Genomic DNA, 23,825 nt, shown 5'->3' with positions numbered 1-23,825 from the left:
GGGTTTGAACTCACAACCCCCGAGATCAGGAGTCACACGCTCTGCGACTGAGCTAGCTAGGCGCCCCCGTTTTGGCCTTTTAAATTATCAGTTACAGGTCAGCTGAGTGCAGTACAGAAAAACCCTGCTGAATAGTATGGCAGTGGAAAGCAAAAGTGGTGAAGTAGGAAAAGTCTGACCTTGGAATCAGACCTGGATTCTAGTTATTTCGGCACACTTTAGTCCTGAGACCTTATACAGATATTTAATATCCCTTATCCTCAGTCTCCCAACCTCTGAATTTAAAGTGACCAGTATGGGGGAGCCTAGGTAGCTCAGTAGTTAAGCGTCTGCCTTCCTTTTTGGGTCATGATCCCAGGTTGGTGGAATCAAGCCCTGCCTCCGGCTTTCCGCTCAGGGTGGGTAAGCCTTCTTCTCCTTCTGCTTCCCCTGCCTTTGTTCACTCTCCCATTGTCAAATAAATAAAATGAAATCTTTTTTTTTTTTTTTAAGATTTTTATTTATTTATTTGAGAGAGAGACAGTGAGAGAGAGCATGAGCAAGGAGAAGGTCAGAGGGAGAAGCAGACTCCCCGTGGAGCTGGGAGCCCAATGCGGGACTCGATCCCGGGACTCCGGGATCATGACCTGAGACGAAGGCAGTCGTCCAACCAACTGAGCCACCCAGGCGTCCCAATAAAATGAAATCTTAAAATAAATAAATAAAATGACCAGTATCAGTTACCTTGACTTGAGAAATTGTTTTGAGGACTAAACAAAGGTATTTTGAAACAAAGTACCTAGCACTGGGCCCACCACATTAGCTCAATAAAATGTTAATTGCCCCTACACACAAACTTATCTGTAACCTGCTTTTAAAATACATGTGTTACCCAGAGCTTCATCCTTGGCCTATGCCATACTTAATATGCTTTCCCAGACAATCACATCCAATTTCATGGTTATAACTACTCCCTCTTTACTCCAGACTCAAATCTACATTCTAAATTTTCTCCCCAAGCTCAAGGTACCTCAAGACAACTATATACTAGACAATGTCATCTTGGTATATTACAGACATCTCAATATATCTGAAATGGATATGTCTTTTATCCTAAGTCTGCTCTTTTTATACTTCCTATTTCATATTAGTAAGAAGTAGAGGTAGGAACACAATCCTTCATCCTGACACCAAAGCCAGAAATTCAAGATTCCATATCTAGGTAGCTAATAAATTGTTTGTCTTACCTTCCAAATATCTGTTGAATTCATCTCTCCTCATTGTCACTACTGCCTATTTCATAGCTTAGACCCTCATCATCTTCCGCCTAGACTGTTAAATTTCCTAACGGATTTTTTGTTGTTGTTCCAGTCTTGACCCCATTCTCTACATAGCCATCAGAATAGTATTTTTTTAATTTGACAGTTTTATTGAGATATAATTCACATACCATATAATCATTCACTTAAAAAGTGTACTATTCAGTGGTTTTCAGTATATTCTCAGACTTGTGCAGTCCCCACCACAATTTTAGAACATTTTCATCACCTCCCCAAAAAACCTGTTATCTGTTAGTAGTCTCTCTCCATTTGTCCTTAACCTCCCGTGCTCCCCCTCCCTAGGTAACCATGAACTTGCTTTCTGTTTCTGTAGGTTTGCCTATTCTAGATGTTTCCTGTAAATGGAATCATGCAATATGTGGCCTTTTATGAATCATTTCTCTTTCTTAGTATAATGTTTTAAAAGCTCATCCATGTTGTAGAACATATTGGTATTGTATTCCTTTTTATTGCTGGATAATTCCATTGTATGGATATAGCACATTTTATTTATCCATTCATCAGTTGATGAATATTTGGGTTGTTTCCATAGAGTGGTCTTTTTTATTTTTTAAGACTTTATTTATTTATTTATTTATTTATAGAGGGAGAAGCAGGTTTCCTGTTGAGCAGGGAGCGTGATGTGGGGCTCAGTCCCAGGACCCTGGGATCATGACCTGAACTGCAGGCAAACACTTAACGACTGAGCCACCCAGGCACCCCTGAGTGGTCTTTTTAAAGCACAAATCTTATCTCTTTTGGCTCCTTGTTAAAATACTACAGGATTAAGACTTAGTTATCTGACTTGAATTTATTTTTCCTTCTTCATTACCTGTGGCTATCCTTCCTCAGATTTTATACTCCAGCAATACCAAACTACTTAATTCCTATTTTACATGTTTGGGATTTTGTCTGAGTTGTTCCCTCTACTGATAATATCTTACCCTGTTTTTTCCTTGGCGGAATTTTGATCCTCTTCAAAACCGTGCTTAACATGTATGAAGTTACTTATATATGGGGTTATTTGTTGAAGCAGAGTTTAAGCAAAAGATTGGAAATTTCTTAATGCCCATCAGTACAGCAGGAGACTAGTTAAATAAATGATGGGATAACTCCATAGTAGAATGATATTCAGTGCCTCCTCCCCCCAACACCAGGAAAGCTTTTATTTACTGATCTCGGATAATTTTATTTATATATGCATTAGAACATCTTTGGAAAGATATGTAAAAAATGATAACCTTGGGGCACCTGGATGGCTCAGTCATAAGCATCTGCCTTCGGCTCAGGTCATGACGTAGGATCGAGCCCCGCATTGGGTTCCCTGTTCAGCAGGCAGCCTGCTTCTCCCTCTCCCACTCCCCCTACTTGTGTTCCCTCTCTTGCTCTGTCTCTCTCTGTCAAATAAAATCTTAAAAAAAAAAAAAGAAAGAAAAGAAACGGTAACCTTGGCTACCTGCAAACGTAGTTACTTAATTTAAAAACTAACCTCTAGGGGTGCTTGGGTGCCTCAGTGGGTTGGGCCACTGCCTTTGGCTCGGGTCATGGTCTCAGGGTTCTGGGATTGAGCCCCCTGTGGGCTCTGTGCTCAGCAGGGAGCCTGTTTCCCCCCCTGTCTCTGCCTGCCTCTCTACCTACTTGTGATCTCTCTGTCAAATAAATAATTTTTTTAAAAATTAACCTCTAGGGGTGCCTGGGTGGCTTAGTTGGTTGAGTGTCTGACTCTTGGTTTCAGCTCAGGTCATGATTTCAGGGTGGTGAGATGGAACTTCTTGTCAGGCTCCGTGCCCATTGGGGAGTCTGCTTCAGAGTCTCTCATCCCCCACTCTTGTGAGAGTACTCTCTTTCTCTCTAAAATAAATAAATAAATCTTTTAAAAAATTTAACTTCTAAAAACCAAGACTTGCCATAAAGTATTCCATTATACCAGACTTCCTCCTGTCCTCTAATCACTATCATGTTCTATTTATCTTATGCATATTTCTCTTATCCTGATATCAAACTTTATTATTATTTACACAATTCATTCTTCTTATTATGAAATAGCTTGAACATACAGAAAAGCTATATGATTTTTTTGTTACCAGATTCAGAGCATTTTGAAGGCAAAAGTGTGTTTTATTTTTATTCCAGTCCATGGTACTCGATATGTATTGAGATTAGTAAAATAACTTTGTAAAGCCTAGAGCTTTAAATAAATGGTACTTATTTTGTTAGAAATAGTATGTTATTCATTTGAACGTTATTATTAATCTGTTACTCTACTAGGCAGTGAAACCCTGCATGTCTTTGTTGCAGCTGTTTTCACTTTGAGCTATGGTGAATATTCCAGATGTGCTTTTTACTGCTTATCCCAAGTGTAGGGTTTTTTTGTACTCTAACATTACGTTGGTAAGTATGAAGTCAGTGGAAGAAACTTTCAGGAAACTTACACCAAAAGAAATTTCTGGTATATGCTGTCCCTGAAGAATTCTTTTTCATTTCTGTTTTTGCTTTTATTTCCATATGAATTCCTTCTTGTCCACATCTCAAACAGTGTCCCCTTAGAACCTTCCTATTTCATCACTACTCAAATACTGGTAACTACCCCTGTTTTGCTTCTAAAATTGAGCAATGGCAGTCTTGTCCTACACCCTCCTCGCCACACCTATCTGCCCCCACAGTTAATAATTATAATTTTATCAGTGTAAGTATTTGTCCTCCAATTTACGTTCTTAAAACTCAGCATATTTGAGAAAAAGTTTTGACTTGCTGTTTACATTGAATGGTTGTGAGATACTGTGTCCTTCACTTCACTCTAAAAGCAGTGGGAAGGCATTGGAACCTGAATAAGTATCTTCCCCTAAGCTGTGTGGGCTTTTTACCTCCACCACTTTTATGATTTTGAGGATTTCACATAGGGACACATTCATCCTGTGGTTTGGTGCCTTTGAGCAACTCCAAGACATTTGATGCATCTCTGTGTTATCTCTGTTTCCTCTCTTGTCTCTTCCCTTTTTTCTACAACTGCCTTTCAATTTCTTTTTTTTTTTTCTTTTCCTTATCCTCCATTTCTCCTCTTTTGGAGTGTCTGTGTTACCCATTGACATTTGTGGGCATTAGTTATTCCTACTGGTTGTGCCCTAGACTAGACATGTTCCATATAGAGAAACGGTCATTCTCTTTTCTGAGATAAACTCAGACTTATCTTTTCTGAGATAAGACTCAAGAAGCTTTTGTACAACAGGTGCTCAAAGTGGTTCTTAAGTTTGATATTTTTGCCTGCAAGTTTAGCTGTTTTGAATGACTAGATTTAAGGACCTGTATCAAGGCACAAATCAGATTTTTTAGCTGTTATTTTGTGGTGATGTAGTTATGGCCAAAATGGGTTATGTTGTAAGCTATATATGATAGCATTTTATATTTTATTATGAAAAAAAGCAAACTTTCTATTTAACTTAAATTTTTTACTTCATTAATTTAGGTATGGATGGCAGAACAGAAAATATCATATGATAAGAAGAAACAAGAAGAATTAATGCAACAGTATCTTAAAGAACAAGAATCATATGATAATAGGTGAGAAATTCCACTATGCTAGTGTTCTTATTTGTGTGTGTGTGGTTGGCTTTTTTAAAAATTCAGTTAATTTACATATAATGTATTATTAGTTTCAGAGATAGAATTCAGTGATTTATCAGTCTTATATAATATCCAGTTATTACATCATGTATTACGCAGTTGCTTGCCTTCTCTCCAGCAACCCTCAGTTTGTTTCCAATGATTAAGAGTTTCTTATGGTTTGTCTCACTCTCTGATTTTGTCTTGTTTTATTTTTCCCTCTCTTCCCAATGATCATCTGTTTTGTTTCTTAAATTCCACTATCAGTGAGGTCATATAATTGTCATTCTCTGATTGACTTATTTTGCTTCTATGCTAGTGTTTTTAGAATAATCAATTGCATGAGAATGATTACTTATTAAATCATATATTAAACTGGCTTTATTGAATTGAATGCCCCAGTGATAGGATTCTATTTCCTCTGTACCCTCTTTACTCTTATATCTGTACACTGCCACTTTTTCCAACCATATCCATAATTCACATAAAACATACGTTAAGGGCCCCTGGGTGGCTCAGTGGGTTGGGTCTCTGCCTTCGGCTCAGGTCATGGTCTCGGGATCCTGGGATCGAGCCCCACATTGGGCTCTCTGCTCAGTGGGGAGCCTGCTTCCCCCTCTCTCTCTGCCTGCCTCTCCGCCTACTTGTGATCTCTCTCTGTCAAATAAATAAACAAAATCTTAAAAAAAAATACGTTAATGTGACTCCATATACAGTTTATAAGCAAATCCCAACTTAGGTAAAGCTTGGAAGAACAATGAAAGTCTATACTCAAACTACTGAGACTGCTTACAGAGATATTTCTTTAGCATACACTGAAATGAAGGGATGCACAGAGCACCTTCAAGAAGTAAAATGAAGTGTGTCTACTTGACCTACATGTCATTGATCTGCTAAAGGCAGGATCATAGCTAGAGTCCTTTATTGGTTTATTCCAGCGTAGTATCTGCCCTTTATGTGTTGTCATTTTATGGTTGTTTTTTTTTTTTTTAAGATTTTATTTATTTATTTATTTGACAGAGCAAGCAAGAGAGAGAACATAAGCAGGGGGAGTGGGAGAGGGAGAAACAGGCTTCCTCCTGCCAAGCAGGGAGCCTGCTGTAGAGCTCGATCCCAGGGATTCTTGACCTGAGCCAAAGGCAGATACTTAACGACTGAGCCACCCAGGCGCCCCTCATTTTATGTTTATATTACCAAGTCTAACTCATGCTGGTTGCTCTTGGTTAATCAAGCAAGTGAATAGTGCTGCTTTAGTTATATAGACCATACTTTCTTCAGCTCATTTCTGTTCTTCATCAAAATATGGAACATAAGTACTACTAAACTGTTACCGAATATTCTCTTTAAAATATAGCATATCAGGGGGCGCCTTATCTTTTTTTTAAGATAAAGAACAAACAGGGGCGCCTGGGTGGCTCAGTGGGTTAAGCCTCTGCCTTCGGCTCAGGTCTTGATCTCAGGGTCCTGGGATCGAGCCCCACATCAGGTTTCCTGCTCCATGGGAAGCCTGTTCTTCCTTTCCCACTCCCCTTGCTTGTGTTCCCTCTCTCACTGTGTCTCTCTCTGTCAAATAAATAAAATCTTTAAAATAAACAAAATATATCAAGAGAGAAATTACAGAAATGTTTCAGTTTCGATTAAGTACTTTTAATTACAGAAATTTTCAGTTTCAATGAAGTACTTTCCTCACTAATTCTATGTAATCTGGTTAGCTTAATTATTTAGTACCTACTTTCATGCAAGACAGTAAATAGCAGTGGGCCTCTTTGTTAGTAGGGGCCTATAAAAAATGTGATACATGGTTCGTCTCAGTTGTATTGTTTGTTTGTTTGTTTATTTTAATTAAGTAGGCTGCATGCCTAACATGAGACTTTTAACTCAAGCCCCCGAGATCAAGAGTCACACGTTCTACCAACTGAAGTAGTCAGGCACTCCCTGTTTATTCTTTTTTTTTTTTTTTAAGTTTTTTTTTTTAATTCTTTTTTAAGATATTATTTATTTATTTGATAGAGGAAGATCATAAGTAGGCAAAGAGGCAGGCAGAGAGAGAGGAGGAAGCAGGCTCCCTGCTGAGCAGAGAGCCCGATGCGGGACTCGATCCCAGGACCCTGAAATCATGACCTGAGCCGAAGGCAGAGGCTCTAACCCATTGAGCCACCCAGGCGCCCCTGGTTATTCTTTATCTTAAAAAAAAGAGTTACTTTATTCTCTTTGTAATTTAATATTTGAAGCTATACAGACACCCTGTTTTTCCTTGAACTTTTGTTCACTAATTTAGCATTCACTGGTAGATATTGCCTGCATTAGTTACTACTGTGGTGGTCGAATCTATTCCTCTTATTCCCTCTACATTTTAAAATTTGAATTCCTGTGGAAAGAAGAATTTTCCCTTTCCGTCATGTAGTTATTTATTTAATTATTTATTTCTATCAGTATGGACTCAGGGATATTTAGTTAATGGGTTATAAACCAATACTATTGTTACTTATTTTGGTGCTCAGATTGTTTCAGTTTTGGCCTTTGACTGCTCTGCCAGCTTAGCTCCTATATCCAACCCCTGGTAACCACTATTTTACTTTCTGTCTCTATGGATTTGCCTGTTATAGGTGCCTCTTATAAGCAGAATAAAAATATTTGTCTTTGCGTCTGATTTATTTCACTTAGCACAGTGTGTTCAAGATTTATCTGTATTATAGCATGTGTCAGAACTTTTTTTCTTTTTGTGGCTAAATAATATTCTATTGTATGTATATACCATATTTTGTTTATGCTTCTGCCTTTGTGAGTAAAGCTTCTGTCAACATTGGCATGCAAATATCTATCTGTTCAAGTCCCTGTTTTCGGTTCTTTTAGGTATATACTTAGGAATAGATTTGCTGGATCATACAGTAATTCTGTGTTTAGCTTTTAAAGAACCACCAAACTCTTCCATAGTAGCTGCACCATTTTACATTCCTACCAGTCATGCACAAGGGTTCCATTTTCTCTATGTTCTTGCCAACATTTATTATTTTCCTTTTTTTTTTTCATAATAGCCATCCTAATTAGTGTGAGGTGATAGCTCATTGTTTTAATTTATATTTCTCTAGTAACTAGTGATATTGAGCTTTTCATGTGCTTGATTTTAACTTCTAAAATGGTGTTAATTTAATATATAATCTGTTAAAAGTGTATTTTGGCTCTAAGTATATATATTTACAGAGTTTTGGAGCCATCACCATAATCTAATATCAGAACATGTTGTACCCATTAGCTGTTACTTCCCATTCCCACACCCTGTCCTTCTACCTGTCAACCCTAAGCAGCCACTACTTTACTTTCTGTCTCTGTAGATGTGCATATTCTGAACTTGGCATATAAATGGGATCATACATATAAATGGTCTTTTGTGACTGGCTTCTTTCACTTGGTATAATGTTTTTGAAGTTCATCTTTTTTGTAGCATGTATCAGTAGTTCATTCCTTTTTATTGCAAAATAATATTCCATTATATGGCTCTAGATCCTGTCATCCATTTTTCTCTCTCTTTTTTTTTTTAACAGTTCTTTATAAATTCCAATGGAAATAAGAGAAGAATGATAATTATGTAATATACCCTTTGTGATTGCCTTTCTCAAATATAAGAGGAGATTCTATTCACTTTTTAGCTTTCATCTTTATAATCAGTACTTACTTGGATCTTACGAATTAAAACTTTAACTCAGCCATTCAATTTATTGCAGAGCTTTTTTTTTTTTTCTTTTTTAAAATTACGGCATATCTCTCTAAACAGAACCTAAACTGGGAACTTCAATGTTAGAACTATAAAGAAAATGTTTTTTGAGGTGCAGCAGACATTGATTCCATCATAGTAATTAACCTGTTGTAGAGTATCTTAAACTATTCTCTCCTCTTTGGCCTCATCAAAGAATTTGATTCTTCTATTGACTTTGACTCTTATTACAAGCATTAATTGGATTTGACTTTCTAAAGAAATTCCAGAGAGACTCATTTTTCCAAAACTGATCCCTCACAATTAAGAAAAAATGTTGGCACTATTTAACTTAATTCCAAATTTGTGCTGGCATATAGGATTTCAAAGCTGTCATTATTTCCATAGCATTTCAGAGTTTAAGAAAAGCATGTGAGAGGGACCGTGGCATTTTTCCCCTTTTCTGTTGGAAGGGCAAAGATCTCTCAGGTAATGAGAAAGTCTCAGAAATTAAAACCAGTTACTAAAGAGGCAGCACTGTTTGAATTTCCATTCATGTACTTCAGATGTAATCTAATCAGTGAAGTAAAGTTTTGGAACTTTATCTCTGACAAAAATATTTTCTGTTAATTTCCTTAGGGTTTTGAGAGAGGAGGAATGTTTATTCTGTAACTTTTTCCTCCTATGTAAAATTGTTAACTTTCTTGTTTCACTTAGGTTGCTTATGGGAGATGAGCGTGTAAAGAATGGCCTTAATTTCATGTATGAGGCCCCACCAGGAGCTAAAAAAGGTACTTGCCTCATTTCCTTTTTCTTAGTCTTTGATGTTTGTACAACTAAAGATTGAGAACTGTTATGACAGACTTTTTAAAAAAATTGTTTGTCATCTTTCGGGGCTCCTGGGTGGCTCGGTTGGTTAAGTGTCCAACTCTTGATTTGGGCTCAGGTCATGATCTCAGGGTCATGAGATTAAGCCCCACATGGGGCTCTGTGCTTAGCACAGAGTCTGCTTGGGATTCTCTCTCCCTCTCCCTGCTTCCATTCTCTCTAAATAAATAAATTTGTATATAAATAATCTTCAAATAAATACATACATACCTAAAGGTTGCTCTTCATCTTTTAAAGTTGCTATTATTCTGTAAATACAATTTTAAAATACTGAAATCAGGGGCGCCTGGGTGACTCAGTGGGTTAAACCTCTGCCTTTGGCTCAGATCATGATCTCAGGGTCCTGGGATCGAGCCCCATGTTGGGCTCTCTGCTCAGTGGGGAGCCTGCTTCCCCCTCTTCTTCTGCCTGCCTCTCTGCCTACTTGTGATCTCTCTTCCGTCAAATAAATAAAATCTTTAAAGAAATAAAAATAAAAGTAAAATACTGAAATCAGTATAATAGAATAAATATTAGAAATAATTGTCTAATCTAGGAATATTTTGTGACTTGACTTTTTTTAATGAGTTGAACTTTGAGGAGGAAAAATTGTCAGCATCAACAGAAGTGCACTTATTTTATAAATTTGTGTATACATCTTTAGTCCTGCTTAATATACATATAGATAGCATAATATTCTGTCAATGAAAAATAAAAAAGTTTAAAAACTAGGAATTAGGGACACCTGGATGGCTCAGTCATTGTCTATCTTTGGCTCAGGTCATGATCCCCAGGTCCTGGGATCAAACTCCACAATAGGCTCCTTGCTCAGCGGGAAGCCTGCTTCTCTCTTTCCCCTCTTGTGTTCCCTCTCTTGCTGTGTCTCTGTCAAATAAGTAAAAAAACAAGACAAAACAAAAAAAAACCCTAGGAATTAGCATGCTTATTACATACTATCTTGTTCAATATTGTATTTATCCTTTTTTTTTTTTAAAAAAGATTTTATTTATTTATTTGACAGACAGAGATCACAAGTAGGCAGAGAGAGAGTAGGAAGGAGCAGAGAGCCCGATTCGGGGCTGGATCCCAGGACCCTTGGCTCATAACCTGAGCCGAAGACAGAGGCTTTAACCCACTGAGCCACCCAGATGCCCCAATATTGTATTTATCCTTTAGAGATTTGAATTTTATCTTGTGAAAGAAGAAAAAAGTCAAACCAATAATTTCTTACAAGTTATAATTAAATACCATGACATCATAATATAGTATATGATAGCTGACTTTAGTGTTGAAGTTTTTAACTTGAGCTCCCTTTTTTTTCTCCCATATCTTTGATACGCAATCAAGAAAACAAAGAGGTAAAGTACTATTTTCTGTGTTTGGATTTACTTGGCAATAGATTGTAATTTTATGGAAAAATTGAAAGACTTCTTACTGAATGTTTTTAGAAAGAAGAAACAGAAGGAGAGACTGAATACAAATTTGAATGGCAGAAAGGAGCCCCCCGGGAAAAGTAAGAGCTAGTTTTCTTTTAAAATGAAATACATATCACTAATTTTATCTAATATCCCATCTTATATTGTCTTTTCCTTCACTAGCATAGGCAACTAATGTTAAAGGTATTTTATGTTATTTGTTTTATACAACTAATTTACTTGATCATAAACTTTAATTTTGTATAGTTTTCCGTTTTTTAAATCACTAATCATCAAACTGGACAATTAATAAGTAAGTGGTGTTTGGAAATGCTAAATAGATTTCATAGTCTGTGTGTTTATTGAAATTACACATTTTATAATATATTTAGAACTGTAAAACTATTTTCAGAATAACTGCCGTTTATTAAATTGTTCTTAATACTATGTACATATTCTCTACTTAATAGATATGCCAAAGATGACATGAACATCAGAGATCAGCCCTTTGGTATTCAGGCAAGTGAGCCATATTTTACTTTGTAAGAATAATTTTTATTTAATAAATACTTCTTTATACTGTTGTCCAAAAGGTATGTAAGCTGAAAAGGGCTCTGTGGTGTTGATTTGTACCAGATAGTAAAAGGACTAGGGGAGAAAACATTAAATGTAGTAGACTGATAAAATGTTTGTGCTTTCTCTCTCTCTGTGTCAAATAAATAAAATGCTTTAAAAAAAAGAGAGGAGAATTTAAGATTAAGCCATGACATAATTCTTTTTTGGTATTTTACCATTTCTTTCTGAATGACATTGTTTTATTGCCACCAAGTAACAGTCAGAACGCAATAGGATTCAGCTTAGCTTTTAGGCAGAATTTTAAAAGATTTTAGTATTTATGTTAAATTACCAAATATATTGATGGAGTCTTTCACTGGAAATCTTTTAAAAATGACAGTAATTTAACTTAAACTCTACCAAGAAGTAGGGATTTGAACATTTGTTAGATTCTTACTATCTTACTAACTAAAATAACGTTCACTATTTCTCAGGTTCGAAACGTTAGGTGCATTAAATGTCACAAATGGGGTCATGTCAACACAGATCGAGAATGTCCTCTGTTTGGTCTTTCTGGAATCAATGCAAGTTCAGTTCCCACTGATGGCTCAGGTAAGCACTAGACATGAATTATGTTTGTTTTAGAATTTGTACCAAGGACAAACAAGGAAAGATAACATTTTTCTTAATCTCTCTGGGTATTGTTTTCCTTTGTTGGTTTTTTTTTTTTTTTCTGGACTAAGTCATGTACCCAAAATATGATAGTCAGTGGGAAACTCTGATAATATATTTTGAATTTGAAATGCTGTTAGAATTTAATTTTTCTAGCCCAGGGCCCTATAAACTTGATTTTAAAGGTAAGAGATATACTAAGCATAGTTCATTAAGTTAGTAACCTAAAAATAGAAGGAAGAGATGGTTATTTCTCATATTCATGTCCTCCAGAATTGTAAGTGTAGGCTGACTAGAAGACTCAGCAATTACATCATTTTAGTTCAGAGATAAAATCAAAACTGAGTTTAAAAAGATGTTAAATACTTTAAAATTGAGTTTTACTTGATAGTTATTTACCTTCCTGCATATTATTGCCAACTTAAAAATATTTGTCTAATTTGGTTTGGCTCATTTGAGTTCTCAGATATTGAAGCTGAGAAGTTTTAAATTTATCAGTGCTTTATTAGTATATTATTGAAACAACCACACCAATCCAACTTTAAGTCATAATAAATTAAAAATAACCTGCTTAACTCTGTAATCTTAAATTACTTCACTTTTATGAGCTTCAACTCATCTTAAAATAAGGTTGATAGTATAACTCAAGAGGTTTTTCAGCGTTATTTAAGAAGCTGTAGAACCTTTCCTAAAATGCTGTCTTACATGAAACCCCAGTATATAGACAGAGCAGAGGCAGAGCTGCTGTACTGAAGTAGATGCTCTGGGCGTGAAGGCCTATCCTGTCACTTCCCCAGCCCTCTGATGCACTTTTTTGGACTCTCAGGCTTTCACTACCACCTTTAAGCACAAGGTTCACTGTCAATCAGCATAAGACCTTCAGCTTCTGTTCTCTTACAAGAGATCCTGCTCCCTTCCAGCAAGCCAGGGGCAGGCTTTAGGATTCAGGATGCCAGTGCCCATATTAAGAGTTTAGGAATTTGATCCATTGTCAAGTTTGACATTGGGTTTTTGTTTTTTTTTTCATTTTTTATGTTTTTATTATTTTTTATTTTTTTTAAGTAGGCTCCACGCCCATTGTGGAGCCCAGTGCAGGGCTTGAATTCACAACCCTGAGATCAAGATCTGAGTTGAGGCCAATAGTTGGAGACTCAACTGACTGATCCACCAAGGAGCTGCTTGACACTGTTTCTTTTATGATGTTATGCATATTAGAACGGGTAGAGAAGTACACAGAATATTACAGTAGATTTTTTGTTTTAATCCTTACTGCTCTAAAGAAGGTTTAGAAATCACATTTTACCTAGAGGGAAACTATTTGCTCAGTGGTGAGAGAATGTTGGTCTGTACCTGGCAGTCTCTGACAAAAGAATATCATACTGATTCCACAGTGCAGGTACTCTTAAAATCCACATACTGCTGTTCCCTCCTCCCCTTCCCCCACTCAACTGGTGAAAGAAGAGAGAGAGGTCCCAAAAGAAGTAAAGCCCCAAAGAACATGGGGGTAAACTAGGTCATACGTAAAAGAACCTGACTACTAATTTTAGTAGTCATAGGAATCTGATGTTGTCTCTGAAAAGTATATATGTTTTCTGGAAGGGGTTGCATCTTTCTTATTTTTCCTTCACTCCAGCCTTATGGTGCCCTTACAACTCTGTGGCTCCTGTATTGTCTAGGGGCAGACACAGTGGTAATGGCTGTCTTTGTCCCCAGCTTCATTTCACTTTGATCCTACTTCTGAGAGAATGAGTAGGATAGACTCCAGACTAGTAATCAGTAGACCTGCTTTGTCTTGATTCTGTATTAGACAGTCTGTAACAGCAACCAGAAGAACTTGTGCTGTTAACCTATTTTTAAGAGTATTGGAAATGGTGAGGGGCGCCTGGGTGGCTTAATCGGTTAAGTGTCTGCTTTCTGCTCAGGTCATGATCCTGGGCGCCTGGGATTGAGCCCCACATCGGGCTCTCCCTGCTCACTGGGGAGCCTGCTTCTCCCTCTCCATCTGCTCCTCCCCCTGCTTATGCTCTGTCTCTGTCTCTCTCACACATACAAAATCTTAAAAAAAAAAAAAAAAAAAAAAGTATTAGAAATGGTGACTTTCAGGTACATCAAAGCTGTTTATTAGCTCTTTTCCACCGTCCATTTACATTCATAAACTTTAATCATTCATTTTACAAAGTTTTACAAAGTTTTTGGAGCCCACTTATGTTGGGGTTATACTGTAGTACTGTTCTTTAGTCAAATAAACCTTTTCAAAATAAAGTGAACCAAATAGAAAAAAGCTGTATTTTTTGGCTTCTAGTAAGTCTTAATGTATTTGTAACCAAGCTTGAGATATGTACAAATTGGTGACTATTTCTCTGTATCTAAATGAATTGAGCAGTGGAGTGGTAGAGGATAAAATAAATACTAACTTCAGTGAAATACTATAGTCGATATTACTAATATATAAAATGTTTTTTCTAGTCAACATGAAAAAGGTGAACCTATAAACGCAAAAGAGCAAGACATAAATATAGGTAGCTCAGAAAAGGAGGGCTCCAAATGGCCATTAAACCTATGAGGACATTTTCAGCAGCATTAATAACCAAAGAAATAGGGGTGCCTGGGTGGCTCAGTTGGTTAAGCATATGCCTTCGGCTCAGGTCATGATCTCAAGGGTCCTGTAATTGACTCCCATGTCAGCCTCCCTGCTTCTCCTCCTCCTCCTGCTGCTCCCCCTGCTTGTGCTCTTTCTCTGTCAGATAACCAAAGAAATGAAAACTAAAACAATACACTATCTTCTTGCCTACCAAATTTGGCAGAGATTTAGATGAAGATACATCCAATGTTGAAGCAAGTGTGGTAAAATTAACATTTTAATCCACTGTTGATAAATTGGAATAGCCTTTTTAAAGAGTCATTTGATGATATGTATCAAAAGCCTTAAAAACGTTCATATCCTGCAGTGCCTGTTGGGTCATTCGTTAAGCATCTGCCTTCAGCTCAGGTCATGATCCCAGGGTCCTGGGATCAAGCCCCACATTGGGCTCCCTGCTTCTCCCTCTCCCACTCACCCTGCTTGTGTTCCCTCACTCGCTGTCTGTCTCTCTCTCGCGGTCTCTCTCTCTATCAAATAAGTAAAATCTTAAAAAAAACTCTTATCCTTTTACCTAGGAATTCAGCTTCCAGGAATTTATAAGGAAGTGATAAGGGGGAGCTCCTGGGTTGCTCAGTTCGTTAAGAATTTAAGTTGTGATTTTGGCTCAGGTCATGATCTCAGGATTGTGAGGTTGAGCCTTGCCTGCCCCAGGCTCTGCGCTCAGCAGGGAGTCTGCCCTCTCTCTCTGCCCCACCCCCACCCCTTCGGCATCCCTGGCTTGCTTGCGCATGCTCTCTTTTAAAAATTTCTTTGTTTTTTTTTTTTTGTTAAAGATAAATACTGGTTCCCAAGTTCCTATTGAATCATAGTCTTGAGAGGAGTCTGAGACTCTCACCCCTGAAAGATGATGATCTGAAAATTTAGGAAAACAGGTTTAGGCAAAAATGATGTCATAGAATATCCTGTGTGGTGTGGTATGTGTTGTTTCTGGAAGTGGGATAGTACAGTGGAGAAGAAAAGATGGTAATGTGATGAAAATCCTTATTTTGATTTTAAGGGAAATGTTCATTTCAGCATCATTTCTAAGTTTTCATTCTTACAAACTAAATATCCAGCACTAGGGGAATGCAAAATAAACTGTCGATATATTTAGTGAATTAAGGAATACTAATTGAATCTACATTAAGATTTTGATAATATAAAACTATATGCATATACATTAGGACTAGAAGGAAACATTGAAGAATGAAAATAGTTTAATGATTTGGTGAAATTACAAGTGACTTTCTTTTACTTTTATGTTAAAATGTGTGATTAAAATTGGGAAAGAAACTTAAAATTAAGGCTTTACAGACATTGAATATTTTGTGATATCCTTCAGAAGGCTAATGTTTTCCTTTATACTCCTATATTAAATTTATTTCCAGAATAGTTGGAACAGCTAAATAAAGCAAAGAGATACTGGTGTTTTGTAAGTGATATATTCATGATGAGAAATAACTAGCAGTCTGAGTTAATTCTTTGCCTCACTCTTTATAGAAGAAGGCATTAGGAAAATTTCCATTTCCATTTTCCCTTTAAAACTGACATATGTGTGGGGCGCCTGGGTGGCTCAGTGGGTTAAGCCGCTGCCTTCGGCTCAGGTCATGATCTCAGGGTCCTGGGATCGAGCCCCGCATCGGGCTCTCTGCTCGGCAGGGAGCCTGCTTCCTCCTCTCTCTCTGCCTGCCTCTCTGCCTGCTTGTGATCTCTCTCTGTCAAATAAATAAATAAAATCTTTAAAAAAAAAAAAAAAACAAAAAAAACTGACATATGTGTGAGAACAAATACTGGTAAACACACAGGGTATTTTTTAATTTCTAAAATCCTTTATCTTACTCATCTGAGACTATCTCAAAGCACTGAACTCTGTGATAAAATTATGGTAAAAATAGATCAGTAACTTTCACCATCTGTGATACCGCAGAAGATGATGAAAGTTAATGATCTATTTCTGATGCACTGTCAAGGTTGAAAACCATCATCTTCAGCTATATGTAAGAACAATTGATATGATAATAAGATTTCCTAACGATATGGATGTTACTGAAAACATTTGGTCAGGTAAAAAGATCATTATAAAACAAAGTAGCTACATGGATTCCATTCATGTTTCTCTTACTGTCTTTAGGTAGACATATAGACATGTACTTGTAGAAAAATGACAGGAAATAGACCGATATATTAACATTGGTTGTACATTTGTAATTTTTAAGTGAATATCATTTTAGAAAAATTAAAATTTGTATACATAGAAGTAAGTTATTTAAAATTTTATTGCTCAGTTAATATGTTTGAAGTTTGGCCTGAATTTACCAGAGCCACTTAACTAACATTAGGAGAAACTCTTAAAGGTTTCTCAAAAACAAAATAAAAAAATTCTACTGTATCAAATAGGAAAGCAAGTAATAATGATGTTGTATTCCGAATTGAATGCAATGAGAAATAAACTGGCCAATTTCCTAATCCACTTACTGATTCAAGCTGAAAAATCTTTTCATTTTAAAAAATCACCTATTGAATAATGTCTCACCAGTGAATAGAGATTATTTTTGCAATAATGCAATTTCAGTGGATGTGGTTATCATGGGATAATCACACCCCTGGGGTACAGCCTTGTGCCTGTAATCTCCCAGGAGTGTAATTATTTCATGATAACCGCACCCCCTGGTGTTGCATTATTTCTATTATGAAATTCTTAGTTTAGTATATAAAGTAACTTACTTTGATCACTGGAAACTGCAAGGTGCTGTTAGAATGTTCCAGCTGTGAGGTTTACAGAGACCAGCTATAAGATTTACTTCTCCTTTACAAAGTTAAATTAGGCAATCAAAATGCTTCTTTTGGCTAAGCTGGTTTAGAATATCTTTTCTACCGATAAGATCATCTTAACTTTGTAAGTTTCCATGTATTCTAAATACATCAGAATTACCCATAAAACTTTAAAGCTTCAGTGGTGACTGAATTTTTATAAAATATTTTTATATTACGGTATAATTAAATGGCCTGCCCACCTCTTACCCATACTCTTTGGCCCTTATTCTTATCATTGACTCTTGCCGTCTGTCTCACGTTTATAGTATAAACTGAAATTAAACATTTTTTAAAAATCCACAGTGGGGGGTTTTAAAGTAAGAAGGGTATTTTAAGATTTATTTTATTTATTTGAGACAGAGAGAGTACGAGAGGGGCGAGGTCAGAGGGAGAAGCAGGTTCCCCATGGAGCAAGGAGCCAGATGTGGGACTCTGTCCCAGGACTCCAGGATCATGACCTGAGCCAAAGGCAGTTGCTTAACCAACTGAGCCACCAAGGCACACTGTTTTTTGCTTTCTTAATAGATTTAACAGTTACATGTGTGCCTCCTAGTTAATCTTTTTGTTTTGTTTTTTTGTGCTTTCTCTTAATAGACATTATTCTTATAAAGTTGTTTTAGGTTTGGAGCAAAATGGAGAGGAAAGTACAGAAATTTCCCATAGCACCCTGCCCCCACAAATGTATGGCCTCTCCTATTATCACTGTCCTCTACAAGAGTGGTATATTTGTTAGAATTTTTTAATATTTTTAAGTAATCTTTATACCCAACATGGGGCTCGAACTTAGAACCCAGTGATCAAGAGTTGGTGTGCTCCTCTGCACTGAGTCAGCCAGGTGCCCCACATTTATTATAACTGATAGCCTACACTGACACATTATTATCTCCCAAAATCCATAGTTTACATTAGGACTTGCTCAGCATTGTACATTCTGTAGGTTTGAACAAAGGTATAATATGTTTCCACTATTATGGTATCATACAGAGTAGTGTCACTGTCCTAGAAATTGTGCTCTGCCTCTTCATCCCTCATTTCCTTCTAGTCTCTGACAGCCACTAACTTTATACCGTCTCCATAGTTTTAACCTTTTCCTAAAGATCATGTAGTTGGAACCTTACAGTATGTAGCCTTTTCAGATTGGCTTCTTTCACTTAGTAATATGCACTGAAGTTTCCTCCTCATGACTTTATAGCTCATTTCTTTTCAGTGCTAAATAATACTTCATTATCTGGATGTACCACAGTTTATTGATCTAATAGACATCTTGGTTGCTTCCGAGTTTTGGCAGTTATGAATAAGGCTGCTTTAAACACCCATGTGCAGGTTTTTGTGTGGTCATAAGTTTTCAGCTCCTTTGGGTAAACACCAAGGAGCATGATTGCTGGATAGTGTGGTAAGAGTATGTTTAGTTTGTTTTGATTTTTTTTTTTTTAAGATTTTATTTATTTGACAGAGAGACACTGAGACAGGAACACAGGCAGGGGGAATGGGATAGGGAGAAGCAGACTCAACAAGGACCCGGATGCAGAGCTCTATCCCAGGACTCCGGGATCATGACCTGAGCCAAAGGCAGAGGCTTAATGACTGAGCCACTCAGGCACCCAAAAGTATGTTTAGTTCTATAAGAAACCACCAAACTGTCATCTAAAGTAGCCACAGCATTTTTACAGTTCCATCAGCAATGAATGAAAGTTCTTGTTACCTACATCCTTACCAGCATTTATCATTGTCAATGTTAGGAATTTTTGGCCATTTTAATGGGTGTGCAGTAGTATCTTGTTTTACTTTGCATTTCCCTGATGACATATGATGCATCACATTTTTTTCATATGCTTATTTGCCATCTATATATATCCTTGGTGAGGTGTCTGTTAAGGCCTTTGGCCCATTTTTTAAAGTAGGTTGTTTTTAGTGCTGAGTTTTAAGAGTTCTTTGTATTTTAGATAATAGTCTTTTTCCAGATGTGTCTCCTGCACATTTTTCCCAGTCTGTTGCCTATCTTCATTTTCTTGATCAGCTGTGTTTTTAGCAGCTTTATTGGGTTAAAATTTACATACCATATAGTTCATACCTTAAAATTACAATTCAGTGGTCTGAATTCATGTACTTACAAGAGTTGTACATCCATCACCATAATTTAGAATATTTTCATTACCCCAAAGGGAAACCTCTCAGCCCTTCACCTTCTAGCTTCTATTCTCCCCAACCCCTGGGCAGACACTAATCTACTTCCTACTTTTTTTTTGTAAATTGCCTATTCTAGATATTTCATATAAATGAAATCATACAATATGTAATAAAGAAGGTAGATTTAGTATCATTTTCTTTGCCTTTAAATTTCACACTTACACAATTAAAATTGCCTTTCTTCTGCCCACCATCCCAAACCCTTAACGTCCAGGGTCCTTTTCCCATGGAGTCTAGGCATGTCACCTTCCTTGCACATCAATTATGCACAGAGTATTGTTAACTAGGGAAGGTCAACTAAGCCACAGCTTTTATTAGGGCTTATTTACATAGTCTGGATTGATTAACTTACTGGCTATATAGCTGAACTCCTACCTAGTTTCTCTCCGTTCTCCAGATGTCAGGCTAATGTCCCGCGGCTCAAAGCCCTGACGCTCTACATGGTTGGTCTTTCTGGTGTGGCCAGCCCTGTCCTGACTCATCTCCTTAACATAACCTATTTAGGCATTTACCATGAGTCACCTCATTAATATAAGCTACAAGGTCCCATCATGAATAACAGACACTCCAGTCACTCAGGAAATTTCAAGGTTCTATAAGATACCTCAGAAATAATCTTACCAAAGAGGTAAAAGATCTGTACTCTGAAAACTATAGAACACTTATGAAAGAAATTGAAGATGACACAAAGAAATGGAAAGACATTCCATGCTCATGGATTAAAAGAACAAATATGTTAATATGTCTGTACTACCCAAAGCAGTCTACACATTTAATGTAATCCCTATGAAAATACCATCAGCATTTTTCACACAGCTAGAATAAACAGTCCTAAAATTTGTATTGATCCAGAAAAGACCCCAAATAGCCATATCAGTCTTGAAAAAGAAAAGCAAAGCTGGATGCATCACAATTCCGTACTTCAAACTATATTACAAAGCTGTAGTGGTCAAGACAGTATGGTACTGGCACAAAAACAGACCCATAGATTAGTGGAACACAGTAGAAAACCCAGAAATGGATCCACAGCTGTATCAACTAATCTTCAACAAAGCAGGAAAGAATATCCAGTGGAAAAAAAGACAATCTCTTCAACACGTGGCTTTGTGAAAACTGGACAGCTACATGCAAAAGAATTAAACTGGACCACTTTCTTACATCATACACAAAAATAAATTTGAAATGGATGGAAGACCTAAATGTGGACAGGACAACATGCAAATCCTAGAGGAGAACACAGGCAGCAACCTTTTTGACCTGGCCATAGCAACATCTTACTAGACACATCTCTGGAGGCATGGGAAACAAAAGCATACATGAAATTTTGGGACTTCATAGAGGTAAAAACTTCTGCACAGTGAAGGAAACAATAAAATTAAAATGCAACCTGGGGCGCCCAGGTGGCTCAGTCAGTTAAGTGTCCGACTCTTGGTTTCAGCTCAGGTCATGATCTCAGGGTTATGATATTGAGCCCGATGTCAGGCTCTGTGCTCAGCGTGGAGTTTGCTTGTCCCTCTCCTTCCCCTTCTGCCACCCCCTCACTTGCATTCATGCACACACACACACACACACACACACACACACACACACACACAAAGTCAAGGATTTAGAGCCTCCCACCCAGCAGCTGGGGACAAAGTCCAACCAAGGTTTTTTATTACTCAGCAGTTGTATTTTCATTTAGTTACAATATTTTAAAGTTTCTCTTGAGGGGCGCCTGGATGGCTTAGTCATTAAGTGTCTGCCTTCAGCTCAGGTCATGATCCCGGGGTCCTGGGATTGAGCCCCACATTGGGCTCCCTGCTCAGCGGGAAGCCTGCTTCTCCTTCCACTCCTCCTGCTTATATTCCCTCTCTTGCTGTTTCTGTTTCTGTGTCAAATAAATAAATAAAATCTTTAAAAAAGTAAAATAAAATTTCCCCTGAGACTTCCTCAACCCATATGTTCTTTAGAAGTGTGTTGTTTGATCTCCAAATACATTGGGATTTTCTGACTTACTTTCTGTTATTTCTAGTTTAATTCCATTTGGTCTAAGAGGATTGTTTGTATGACCTCTATTCTTTTACATATGTTAAGTTATGTTAGATAACCCAGAATGAGGTCTGTCTTGCTGAATGTTCCCTGTGAGCTTGAGAAGAATGTGTATTCTGCTATTGTTGGGTAAGATATTCTATAGATGTCAACTGAATCCATTTGAAGGATAGGTGCTGTTCAATTCAGCTATATCCTGATTTTTTTTTTGTCCACTGGATCTGTCCACTTCTGATAGAGGGGCATTGAAGTCTCCAACTATAATAGTGGATTTGTCTGTTTCTAAAAACGTTTCATACACACATACATTTTAAAGATTTTATTTTTTATGTATTTGACAGAAAGTGAGCAAGCAGAAGCAGGGAGAGCGGCACAGGGAGAGGGAGAAGGAGGCTCTCTGCTGAGCAGGGAGCCTGATGCAGGGCTCAATCCGAGGAACCTGGGATCATGACCAGAGCTGAAGGCAGACCGTCAATTGACTGAGCCACCCAGGCGCCCCTTTATATTTAAAGGAGGTTTGTTGGGATGCCTGACTGCCTCAGTCAGTAGAGCGTGTGACTCTTTCTCAGGACCGTGAGTTCAAACACAACACTGGGCATAGAAAACTACCTTTTTTTTTTTTTTTAAGATTTTATTTATTTATTTAACAGACAGAGATCACAAGTAGGCAGAAAGAGGGGGAAAGCAGGCTCCCTGTCGAGCAGAGAGCCTGATGGGGGGTCTCAATCCCAGAACCCTGGGATCATGACCTGAGCTGAAGGCAGAGGCTTCAACCCAGGCGCCCTTAGAAAATTACTTTAAAACACACACACACAAAAAAAAAACATGGGTGTGTTGTAGACAACATATAGTTGGGTCTTACGTAGGTAATATTATATTTCTTACTGACATAATTGGATTAAGATGTATTTTATTTATAATTATTTTCTATTTGTTGCCCTTGTTCCTTCTTTTATTTTTTTGTTCTCTCTCTTTTTTTTAAGATTTTATTTATTTACTTGAGAGAGAGTGAGAGAGACAGCATGAGAGGGGAGAGGGTTAGAGGGAGAAGCAGACTCCCCGCTGAGCAGGGAGCCCGACACGGGTCTCGTTCCCAGGACTCCAGGATCATGACCTGAGCCGAAGGCAGTCACTTAACCAACTGAGCCACCGAGGCACCCTCTTCTGCTCTTTTTCTGCTTTCTTTGGCTTGATAATTTTATATGATTCCATTTTCTCTCCTCTCAACATATCAGTTGTGCTTATTTTTTTTTTAATTTTATTTATTTATTTATTTATTTATTTATTTGAGAAAAGGGGAGAGAGAGAGAGCAGGAGCAGGGGGAGAAGGAGAAGCAGGGTCCCTACTGAGCCAGGATCCCAGTGCAGGGTTTGATCCAGGACCTGAGCTGGAGGCATGCACTTAACTGACTGAACTTACCCAGGAGCCCCTGTACTTATTTTATTTTATTTTAGTGGTTGCTCTAGAATTTGCAGTATGCATATACAACTAATTTAAGTTGACTTTGAGATAGCGCTGTACCACTTTGCAAGTGGTACCAGTACTTTGTAACAGAGTAAACCAGCTCCTGTTATATAATACAATTCCTTTTTTCTGTTCCTTTTAACATTGCTGTCATACTTTCATTTATAAGCTATAATCTCCTACTATATTATTGCTATTATCATTTCAAACAACATATTATATCAGTTAAAAATAAGAAAAAATAGGGGTGCCTGGGTGGCTCAGTCGTTAAGCATCTGTCTTTACCTCGGGTCATGATTCTGGTGTCCTGGAATCCAGCCCTGCATTGGGCTCCCTGCTCGGCGGGAAGCCTGCTTCTCCCTCTCCCACTTACCCTGCTTGTGTTCCCTCTCTCACTGTGTCTCTCTCTGTCAAATGAATAAATAAAATGTTTTAAAAAAAAATAAGAAAAAATATTTTATCTTTTATTTTCAAATGCTCTTTCTTTATGTAGATCCCAATTTCTGATCTGTGTCCTTTTCCTTCTCTCTGAAGAACAGGTTTTAATCTTTCTTGCAAGGCAGGTCTGCTGGTGACAAATTCCTCAATTTTTGTTTGTTTAAAAAACTTT

At 37.3% G+C, this 23,825-nt stretch overlaps 1 protein-coding gene across 1 annotated transcript in view; it reads left to right on the top strand.

The window, feature by feature from the left end:
* The window catches only part of LOC111141529 (corepressor interacting with RBPJ, 1), a 47,790-nt gene that overhangs the window by 1,010 nt on the left and 22,955 nt on the right, over window positions 1-23,825 (top strand). Inside the window, exons 2-7 of the mRNA XM_022494141.1 lie at window positions 4,762-4,856; window positions 9,307-9,380; window positions 10,804-10,814; window positions 10,905-10,969; window positions 11,342-11,390; window positions 11,921-12,038. Coding sequence (XP_022349849.1) covers window positions 4,762-4,856; window positions 9,307-9,380; window positions 10,804-10,814; window positions 10,905-10,969; window positions 11,342-11,390; window positions 11,921-12,038 — 412 coding nt within the window. The remainder of the gene's footprint in view (window positions 1-4,761; window positions 4,857-9,306; window positions 9,381-10,803; window positions 10,815-10,904; window positions 10,970-11,341; window positions 11,391-11,920; window positions 12,039-23,825) is intronic.

The sequence above is a fragment of the Enhydra lutris genome, unplaced genomic scaffold (genome assembly GCF_002288905.1).
Source record: "Enhydra lutris kenyoni isolate GAN:26980312 unplaced genomic scaffold, ASM228890v2 scaffoldscaffold1, whole genome shotgun sequence".
Classification (NCBI taxonomy): Eukaryota; Metazoa; Chordata; class Mammalia; order Carnivora; family Mustelidae; genus Enhydra; species Enhydra lutris.
The sequence above is the reverse complement of the archived record's forward strand: the minus strand, read 5'-3'. Positions and strand labels throughout refer to the sequence as shown.